Source organism: Apium graveolens, chromosome 7, assembly GCF_009905375.1.
Source record: "Apium graveolens cultivar Ventura chromosome 7, ASM990537v1, whole genome shotgun sequence".
In the NCBI taxonomy this organism is placed as follows: Eukaryota; Viridiplantae; Streptophyta; class Magnoliopsida; order Apiales; family Apiaceae; genus Apium; species Apium graveolens.
The window spans coordinates 194,854,610-194,866,151 of record NC_133653.1 but is presented as its reverse complement, the minus strand read 5'-3'; the positions used below and the strand labels follow the sequence as shown (position 1 = coordinate 194,866,151).

Genomic DNA, 11,542 nt, shown 5'->3' with positions numbered 1-11,542 from the left:
CACTATGCTTAGTTCTATTTAATGTAAATTAGAAACTCCTTTCTAATTTTCATTCACTCTGGCCAGAGATTCCTGAACTAGCATAAGTGGATCAGCATTGAACATTCTCTTCCTTCACTGGAAGGGGTAGATCCTTTATTGATCATACACTATCTTCGTGTACAAATTCCTATACCCAGTAGAGCCCTTATAATTGTCCCTTGAGACTAAGAACTAAGCCAAAGCATAGTTCAGTGTACATAAGATGACTATGATGACCTCAAGTCTAAGGATACTTGTACAACTATCACTATGTGAACAACTGCTGACACGTGAGTGAACTCCATCAGTTGTTCAGCTGTGTGAGTCATGTTCAGTGAACTTATTCTATAATAAGCACCTACATACTAGCTATAGTGTCACCACATAAATGTCTATGAGAACAGACATCCTTCATAATGAAGCAAACATAGTATGTACCGATCTTTGCGGATTATTAATTACCAGTTAGTAATCCTACGACCAGGAACTATTTAAGTTTAGAGTTATCATCTTTTAGATCTCATTATTATGATCTCATCACAATCCATAAAAAGCTTTACTCTAAACTGTGGTATATCTTACTTAAATATTTAAATAGATAGAGCCCGCAATAAAAACAAAACAAGTCTTTTATTAATATCAATGAAATCAAAACAGATTATATAAAAGTTATTCCTAAATCCTCATACATGATTGGACTTAGGACATATCTCTTTCAATCTCCCACTTGTAGTAAAGCCAATCACTCTGGTATCTAATACCCATCTTGTCTTTATGACGATCAAAGTGACTCTGAGAAAGTGGCTTTGTGAGTGGGTCTGCTACGTTGTTATATGTGTCAACTCTCTCGACATTGACATCTCCTCTTTCAACAATCTCCCTAATCAGATGAAAGCGCCGCAGGACATGTTTGGAATTTCTATGAGACCTAGGTTCCTTGGCTTGTACTATTGATGCGTTGTTATCACAATACAACACAATAGGCTCTTCAACGCTAGGAACAACTCCCAACTCAGAAACAAATTTCCTCATGCAAACGGCTTCTTTTGCAGCCTCACTTGCAGCTATATATTCTGCTTCCGCTGTGGAGTCAGCCGCTGTAGACTGTTTGGAACTCTTCCAACTAATCGCACCACCATTCAGAGTAAACACGTACCCTGACATGGATTTGCTATCACTTTATGATTGAAAACTAGAGTCAGTATAACCCTCTATTTTCAACTCAGATTCACCACCAAAAACAAGAAAAATGTCCTGAGTCCTTCGCAAGTACTTAAGGATATTTTTCACTGCTTTCCAGTGGTCTTCACTTGGATTGGACTGATATCTGCTCGTCACACTAATTGAATAAGCAACATCAGGCCTTGTACACAACATCGCGTACATGATAGATCCTATTGCTGAAGCATAAGGAATCTTACTCATACGCTCTCTTTCCTCAAGTGTCTTAGGAGACATTTTTCGGAAAGGGACACTCCATGGCTCATTGGTATGAGACCTCTTTTGGAGTTTTCCATGCTAAACCTTTTAAGCACTTTCTGGATGTATGTACCCTGGGTAAGACCTATCATTCTTCTAGATCTATCTCTATAGATCTTCATACCGAGAATGTAGGATGCTTCTCCCAAGTCCTTCATGGTGAAGTTCTTTGATAGACCTCTTTTGGAGTTTTCCATGCTAAACCTTTTAAGCACTTTCTGGATGTATGTACCCTGGGTAAGACCTATCATTCTTCTAGATCTATCTCTATAGATCTTCATACCGAGAATGTAGGATGCTTCTCCCAAGTCCTTCATGGTGAAGTTCTTTGATAGCCATACTTTGACTGATTGTAGCATCGGTATATCATTTCTTATAAGAAGTATGTCATCCACATACAATACAAGAAATGTTACCGCGCTCCCACTAACCTTCTTGTAGACACATGGTTCATCTATGTTTTTGATAAAACCAAACTCTTTGATTGTCTCATCAAAACGGATGTTCCATCTACGAGAAGCTTGCCTTAGACCATATATGGTTCGCAGCAGCTTACACACTAGGTGTTCATTTCCTTTGGAAAGAAAACCCTCTGGCTGTGTCATATATACTTCCTCCTTAAGTTCCCCATTGAGGAAGGCCGTTTTCACGTCCATTTTCCAGATCTCATAATCGTAGTAAGCAGCAATCGCAAGCAAAATCCGAATTGATTTTAACAGGGCTACAGGCGAAAAAGTTTCATCAAAGTTAATCCCTTGCCTTTGTTTGAATCCTTTTGCCACGAGCCTGGCCTTATATGTCTCCACCTGGCCATCTGCTCCAATCTTTCTTTTGTATACCCACTTGCACCCAATAGGCTTAACACCTTCAGGCGCCTCAACTAGAGTCCATACTTGGTTGGTATACATAGATTCCATTTCGGATTTCATGGCACTATGCCATTTCCCTGAGTCAACACTACTCATAGCCTCATTATAGGTCACAGGGTCGTCATCATCAATGATTGACAACTCATTGTCATTCTCAATGAAAAGGCCATAATACCTCTCAGGTTGGCGAGACACTCTCCCTGTCCTACGAATGGGCTGATCCACAGAAGGTTGTTCAGTCTGAACAGGTGTTTCCACTTGATCCATAGTAGTTTGTGCTTCTTGAACTTCATCAAGTTCAATTTTTCTCCCACTGTTTCCTTCAAGGATAAACTCCTTTTCCAAGAAGGTAGCATGTCTGGAGACAAACACCCGATGATCGGTATAAAAGTAATACGCCAAAGTCTCTTTAGGATATCCCACAAAATTATATTTTACGGATCGAGATTCCAGATTATCTGGGTCAACTTTCTTGACATAAACTGGACATCCCCAAATCTTAACGTGTTTAAGACTCGGTTTCCTTTCTTTCCATATCTCATATGGTGTTTGAGGAACAGATTTGGAAGGCACCTTATTCAGTAAATATGCTGAGGTTTCCAATGCATAACCCCATAGGAATACTGGAAGATTCGCATAGCTCATCATGGACCGAACCATGTCTAACAAAGTTCGATTTCTCCTTTCAGATACCCCATTTAACTGTGGAGTATATGGAGGAGTCCACTGGGAGAGTATACCATTTTCTTTGAGATAATCTAGAAACTCTCCATTCAAGTATTCACCACCTCGATCTGATCGAAGAGTTATAATACTGTGTTTGGTTTGTTTCTCCACTTCATGTTTATATTCTTTGAAATTTTTAAAGGCTTCAGACTTGTGTATCATCAAATACACATATCCGAATCTAGATCTATCATCTATGAAAGTAATGAAGTACGAAAATCCACCCATGGCTTGCGTAGACATTGGTCCATATACATCTGTGTGTACCAATCCTAGCAAATCTGCAGCCCTCTCTCCATGTCCACTAAATGGAGATTTGGTCATTTTACCCAATAGACAAGACTCACATGTTAGATATGAATCAAAATCAAAGGGGTCAAGTAACCCTTCCTTATGTAATGTCTGCAGTCTATTTTCACTAATATGGCCTAGCCTACAGTGCCATAAATAGGTCAGATTTTCATCATCTCGTTTTCTTTTATTAGTTTGTTCAATCTGAAGTAAATTATGCTCTACGTCACATACATACAGACCATTATTTAAAATGCCACGTCCAAAAAGAACATTATCTCTAAGGATAGAACATTCATTATTCTTAATAATAAATGAAAAACTATCCACATCCAACATAGGAATATAAACAATATTCCTCACAATAGAGGGAACGTAATAACAATTATTCAAAATAATAGTCTTGCCCGTAGGCATATGTAAACTAAATGATCCTACAGATATGGCCGCAACCCTTGCTCCATTGCCCATACGTAGAATCACCTCATCTTTTTCAAGAGTCCTACTTCCCTTTAGTCCTTGCAACGAATTGCAAATATGAGAACCACAGGCGGTATATAATACCCAAGTAGAAATTTGACCTAGTGACATATTAACTTTGATCATGAACATGCATGAATCAGAAGCGGTAGTCTCACTACCCTTCTTCTTCAATTCTGCAAGGTAAACCTTGTCGTTCCTCTTCCAGTGCCCCAACTTGTTATAGTGAAAACAAACAGCTAAATTAGGACCAGTCAACTTGTGAGCATCTAGTATGCTCCAGAGTGATAGTGCAGAAGACATGACGAATATAGTAAATCTGTAAATTATAAACACATAACAACACTTAGCAAATATTCAATTTCATTTCAAAACACTATATGAATCGTGTCTTTATTCATAAGTGTCTCCCACTAGTTTATCTAATTTTTTCAACCTTCTAAGTGAAAATTAAGCATTCATAATGCTAGTGAGAATAGGGATCCTACATTCCATCACACAACCTCGGCTGTGGCACGAAACGTCATGTGATGTTCAATAGGCAGACAACTCTTGTCAATTACATCTTATGTTATTCCCTAATATAAGTTTAGCCTCTTGAATAATTGAGTCACGGCTGTGGCACGACAAACTCAATATTCTAAGTCAAGTCTAACCCAACATTTTGTACAATTGAATCAGTCTCCAACGGCCCACGACTGTAGCACGTACCGACCTTTAGATTCTAATTCAATGTACACATCTATATGTAATAGACAAGTATTTCTTATTTCGAAATCAAAGCCCTCGGCTGTAGCACGAAATGATAATGATTTAAAAATAAGAACCACTTTCTACCATGTTGGAAGGCTATGACCGACACAAGCCCGTTGTGTCATTGGCCAATTACTACTTGATATTATTTAATTTTAGAGGGATTATATTACATTACAATCATAATCATATTATAAAGAGATTCTTCCTTTTAAATTAAATATTTCAAATCAATAATCGATAATCAGATGATTCCCCGATCGGGTTGAGCATTGTCAAGAGGCGTCACTTAATAACACTTTCTTACAGATTGAAATCTGTTGTTGACAGAATCATCCTTTCTCTCAATATTGAAAATTCATATTCAATTACGTGTTTCATAAACACAAGAATCTCATGATCGTATTCATAATATTTATTGTTAAGGCAAGAAACGATTCCTATTCTAGATTTTCTAGAGCACGCCTTATATTGATTTAAGTTCACCTAAATCTATCATCGCATGGTGAACATAGGCATATATCTCATATATAAAATTAAATAAACAAGTAAATGTAAAGTGCAATAAAGTAAATATGTTTGGTTATGGCCCCATCCTATGTGATCTTTATCAAGCTCATGATAAAGATCAAGGTCAATCTAATATGGTGATGGAAATAAATACAACTACTTATTACATAAGTCTTCTTCTTTATTTAGACTTCTTGTATGCCTCGTCTTCTTCTTTGTATCACCTCCATTGGATAGCCTTCTTGAGTCTTCAATTACATTACATGATTGAAAGTAAAACTAATCTAATGAACTTACAAGAATAACTCGAGTTACATTCGAGATTTATGATTACAAAGATTGACGAAATGCAAGTCGTATTTAAAACCAAAACCAAAACCATTACACTAAGGTCGAAAGGCCATAACCATCCACCATGCACATACAACACATAAAAGCATGTTAAAACACATAATCTGATCTTAACATATCATATTATCCATGATCAAATCATAAAAAGAAAATATGACAAAAATCAGAATCAAATCAGAAAAACAAGAATCACTATTTACGGGCAGTAAACGACATCAAACGCCTTACAGACGAGTCGTTGATAGCTTTAGCTATCAGTTTTGTTCAGACGCTCGTTTACTTATGGCGTAAATCGGACACCAGACCCAGATTTCAGCAAATCTGCAGCAGCCAATTCAGAATCCGTTTCTAATATGATTCTCATAATTAGAACAAACATAAATTATATATATATCAGTATATATACAGATTACATAATCATCTTATGATTATACAACTCACATGAATATCATATATTCAAAACCATACATATATAAGCATATTAAATCAACATCAAATCATGGCGAATCACGTACATGCTCATATATCGAAAACAGTTAAACACATAAACGAATTAAAAACTTTTCGCAAGTAGCTCTGATGCCATTGAAGGGATTTTAGCACATAAACGCAGCGAAAACGTAAATTTAAATCTTAAAAAAAACCGAAACCCTCCGCAGGATCCATGCGAAAAATAATATTTAATTCGTAGTTCAGTATGTTTACCTTAAGAAGCTTTACGTTAATGGAAAGATGGAGGTCTTTAATGGCGATCCAAAAATGATGAACGGAGATCCTTAGCAGCTGCTCCTCAAGTGTGAAGCACTCCACCGGTATCCACCAAGAAAACGATGTAATGAAGGAGGAGGAGATGGAGAGAATTAGGATTTTGTAAATCTTTTTGGTTTAGGCAAAAATAGGGTCTATAATAGTATATTTATAGGCAAAATTTTCAGCTGAAAATTTTCCCATAAAATATTATTATTATTATTAAACCTTTATTATTCTCACTAATAATTAAAACACCTTTTAATTATTAATCCTTTTTCTAAACTCTTTAGAAATAATTCTCTCACTTGATTTAATTTCCAAAAATTAAATTCTTAATTAATAATATTAAGAACATTTTCTTAATTAATTTATAATCAATTAAATCTCATTTAATCAATTATTAAATTTTCCAATTAATTATTTATTTCATAAATAAATAATTATCAGCCATTATTAATTAATTCCTCCACCATTAAATCATTCTCTTTTATGGTGTGACCCTGTAGGTTCAATATTAAGCCGGTAGTAGAAATAAATAATAATAAAACTATTTTATCATTATTTATATAAATTCTCTAATCCATTAAATATGATTAATTAATTAATTATATTTATTCTACATCGTGAGGGATACTTCTCAGCATATCGCGACTATCCGGATAATACGAATTCACTACTTAGAATACCAAGAACCTATTCAGTGAGTAGTTACCGTACAATCAATTCCTTCTACCCTGTAATGTCACGATTAAATACAAGGTATGGAACTTGTGTCAAGCCTATCTTATTTAATCACTTGCTTTCCCATTCACTATGCTTAGTTCTATTTAATGTAAATTAGAAACTCCTTTCTAATTTTCATTCACTCTGGCCAGAGATTCCTGAACTAGCATAAGTGGATCAGCATTGAACATTCTCTTCCTTCACTGGAAGGGGTAGATCCTTTATTGATCATACACTATCTTCGTGTACAAATTCCTATACCCAGTAGAGCCCTTATAATTGTCCCTTGAGACTAAGAACTAAACCAAAGCATAGTTCAGTGTACACAAAATGACTATGATGACCTCAAGTCTAAGGATACTTGTACAACAATCACTATGTGAACAACTGCTGACATGTGAGTGAACTCCATCAGTTATTCAGCTGTGTGAGTCATGTTCAGTGAACTTATTCTATAATAAGCACCTACATACTAGCTATAGTGTCACCACACAAATGTCTATGAGAACAAACATCCTTCATAATGAAGCAAACATAGTATGTACCGATCTTTGCGGATTATTAATTACCAGTTAGTAATTCTACGACCAGGAACTATTTAAGTTTAGAGTTATCATCTTTTAGGTCTCATTATTATGATCTCATCACAATCCATAAAAAGTTTTACTCTAAACTGTAATATATCTTATTTAAACATTTAAATAGATAGAGCCCGCAATAAAAACAAAACAAGTCTTTTATTAATATCAATGAAATCAAAACAGATTACATAAAAGTTATTCCTAAATCCTCATACATGATTGGACTTAGGACATATCTCTTTCAGGATATTCATGTATTTTCAGGATAGACACCTTAATTGCTTCATACCTACTCATGTTGATGTGGCTGAGAGTGGTGGCTTCAGATTCTGTGTTTCTTCTTCTTTTTCCGATATTGTTGATTGCTTTTTAGATCTTAAACTGTTTGTACGTTAACAGTAAGCTCTGATACCAATTGTTAGGCCCTTAATCAACTCTTGGGGGGGGGGGTGAATACAGTTAATACAATCAATTCGACAAAGTTTCAACAGAATCAACAATTTTTATATTAACAGATAAAAACCGATTACAAACGAACTATCTCGAAAGGATGAACAAATATCCTTGAGAGCTGTTAGGTTATGCGAAAGATATAACAATGTCGCAATACATATAGCATGAACCTAATCTTTGCTTTATATAGAGCACAACTATACAATGTATAAGGAATCATATTTTATTAACAACAAGGAAATCTATACAATGCTTCTGAGATAAAGTCCTTCACCGCCTTGAGTTCCTGTTTCCTTTTCCTTATCGGAGATCAACTGATGTGACAAATACTGATTACATCATCCGTTGACATCATCATCCGCCGATATCATTATCTGTCGATACATCATCCGTTGATATCATCATCATCCGTTGATATAAGTTCTGAAGTGAACTTCTGATAGTTCCTGCTTGATATCATCAATTGCTCCTAACAAATAGAATATGATTTATTATTGATTGTGTAACTATGTCTATATAAACACAAATTAGGTTTATACTATATGTGTAACGCATTGATATATCTCTCAGATAACCTAGTAGCTCTCAAGGATAATTGTTCATCCTTTGAGAGAGTACTTTTATAATCAGTTTTTATCTGTTAATATAAAAACTGTTGATTCTGTTAACTGTTATCGATTTATTTGCATAAATTGTATTCACCCCTTTATAGTTGTATTACAGACCTAACATATTTTAATATTAGAATAGTTAAATGTTTTACATATCAAACTGCTTAGATTTATAAATGTTTACATACTAAAAAATTTAGATTGCTTTATAAATATTTTTGAGAGACACCGCATGCATATAATCATTGGAATTATGAAATCGTGTTATTCTAGTAATTTTTCTGCTAGAATATAATTCATTTTCAAATTAACAGTGAACAACTATTATATCCAGATATAATCTATATAGCGAATTCTGATTATATATTTTGCGAATATGTAATCATTCTAGTGGAACCTGGTTGCTTTTGACATTCATTTTAGCATTGAAGAACATGTTTGGGTGAAATCTAAGGTATGGCATTTGTACCCTTAAAAAGACACACAGCCAGATACAGAGTCACAAATATATAGATATAGAGAGAAACTATTTTTTTTTTTTTGCAATAACAAAGACTATACAGAACTTCATGCAAGAATTAGTACCTTAAACTCACAGACATTCTTGCAATATTCTATATACAAGCACAATACGTTACTCATTGTAAGACACTTATGTGCTCTAGTTGATATTTTCAGTTATTTCATTGACATAGTATGATATTTATGAACTATACCTTATTGACAGCTTCTTTTATCTGTTGACATGCTTGATTTATAGAAACGTCCTACATTCTTAAAACTAATGGCCTTTCTTTATCAGGCATTGCTTGTTGCGTATCCACTATGTCGAACCTCAGCAGAGGCATGAATGTGTGAGTATATAAATTTGTGCAATTGGCCATTCCGAAAAAGTAAGGAGTTGAAAATTTCAGGGAACGCAAAAGGGTCCTTTCAGTCCTTAGTATCTCATTCCCTGTATGTAGCTCATGGAAGAACCAAGGCTAGGCACATGTTTATAGCAGATATTAATAAATCAACAATTACAAACCATAAGGAACTGAATGTTGCTAACAAATAATTCAAGGAGAAATCATCACCATAATTCGTTTTTCCTTTTTAATCTAATCATCTGATGTAATAAAAACAGGAAACGATTAGCTATAGCTCGTTAATCATTCATTGAAGTAAAACCAAAACCAAAACCAAAATCAAAATCAAGTAGTAGAAGCTCCAAGAAACTCTACAAGCAAAACTTGAGAAACTTCCAGCAAGTGTACTTGTGCTCAATACAATAACAGTCCAATCATCTTCTGTACCAATGCCAGCTCCAGTGAAGTTAGAATTCTTCAGATACATGGTATAAAATTTTCTAGTAAAGTTATTAAGTACTAGATTGGGAACCCTGTTTTCAACACAAACTGACAACATCAGTCCTTCCGTTGTGTAATTGATTTTGACTTTGCATTTGCGAAGAATCTCTGGAACTCCTGGGACAGTGTTTGGATCAGTTACATGAGAGCAAGCTTGTCCTTCTAGTTGTTTAGCTATTTGCCTGGCAAAGCATGATGCTTTCTGGTTACTTTTCAACATAGATAGGTTTTGAGACTGCCTGAAACTGTTAATGCCTTTGAGAAGACATTCTTTCTCATCTGCATATTAAATTAAAAGTAAGACGTGTAATTATATTGCTAACCTAATACTGAAGACATGAATACAGAGAGAAGGGGGAGAGAATAGTACCACAAGTGACTGGAGTAAGCAGCAAGGAAATACTAGCCAGCACAAGAGGCAAAGTTAGGAGATAAAAATGATGATTCAAAGAAGCCATTGCAATTGTCTTGAAAGTACACATACTGAATCTCCAAGATTCAGTCATTCTTTATATATGCATTGTTTTGATGCTGGTTCTAAGATTCAGTAATAATTTACGAAACCTAGGCTAGTAGTCAATGAATAGGGTTTTTGTCTAGGCATAATAATATGGTTTAACTTTGTTACATATTAAGGGGACATAGTTTCTTGAATTCTACATTTTTGTTTCTGACAAAGCGCTGGGAAAACTAAGAAACTCGTAGAACAATTATCCAAAGCGCAAGAAGAGAAGAAAGTAAAAACAACTTGACTCTGAATTTTCTATATTCAGTGTCTTGTGCATACATCATTTCACAGTTACCCAATTTTAACCATAATATATTAGTTTCTCCCACAGTTTCACTGAGTGGTTTTAGAAACCTCAGAATCAATGGTGCCTCTTGACATGCACTAATAGCACGTAACTGGTCTGAATAAACCTTATGCTAGTTGCTTGAACAAATTGTTTGTATTACCAACAACCTATTTCACACTTGACTTTCTGTACGTGCGACACAAAAAAAAACCCAGTGAATTTAAAGTAAATATCCGGTATAATGATGTGCAGTGTACTTTACTGATTTAGTAATCTCGTCGCATATGATATGTGCATCTGTCCCTTTGTATTTTGTTTTTCTGTTGTGTGATTAACACATAGGGCAGTTTGATAACTTATGTTATAATTTGTTTTCAACCTGGAAGATTAAAATAAATTATTGCCGATAATTCAACAGAATGGACTTCGCAGGCAATACCAGATGAAAATGGATTTATATATATATATGGTTACATGGTTGGGAGCCTTCAGAGATTGAGATGGAGGATCTGGCTAAAACCCAACTCATTTGGTTGATGTATAGTGGGGATGGACTAGTGTACAATGATCAAACGCTTACTGGATCATTTTAAAATGAATCACTGGTCAATTAAAATCTACCAGCTGATTCCGTTTACTTTAGTTGTAGATCTGTACATATAATGGCTTACATTCTCGGCCGACCAACCAATGTCAAATGTTAAAACTAGTAAATGAAGTTGTTCTTGAATGTGTTGACGAGCATGCTGAATTCCTCAGATTTGCAGTGTTGGTAAAAGTTGCTCCAATAACACG

At 34.9% G+C, this 11,542-nt stretch overlaps 1 protein-coding gene across 1 annotated transcript; it reads right to left on the bottom strand.

The window, feature by feature from the left end:
* Positions 1–9,756: 9,756 nt before the first annotated feature.
* Positions 9,757–10,408, bottom strand: LOC141674304 (putative GPI-anchored protein At5g19250). The gene is made up of 2 exons (XM_074481030.1): positions 10,321–10,408; positions 9,757–10,229 (listed from the first exon to the last, which is right to left on the bottom strand). Exons 1-2 carry the CDS (start codon positions 10,406–10,408, stop codon positions 9,757–9,759), a joined length of 561 nt encoding a protein of 186 aa, XP_074337131.1.
* Positions 10,409–11,542: the final 1,134 nt, after the last annotated feature.

Coding starts and splice junctions, on each gene's coding strand:
- LOC141674304 (XM_074481030.1), bottom strand. CDS start 10,408: ATGGCTTCTTTGAATCATCATTTTTATCTCCTAACTTTGCCTCTTGTG. Junction 10,230..10,320: donor GCTTACTCCAGTCACTTGTG/GTACTATTCTCT, acceptor TTTAATATGCAG/ATGAGAAAGAATGTCTTCTC.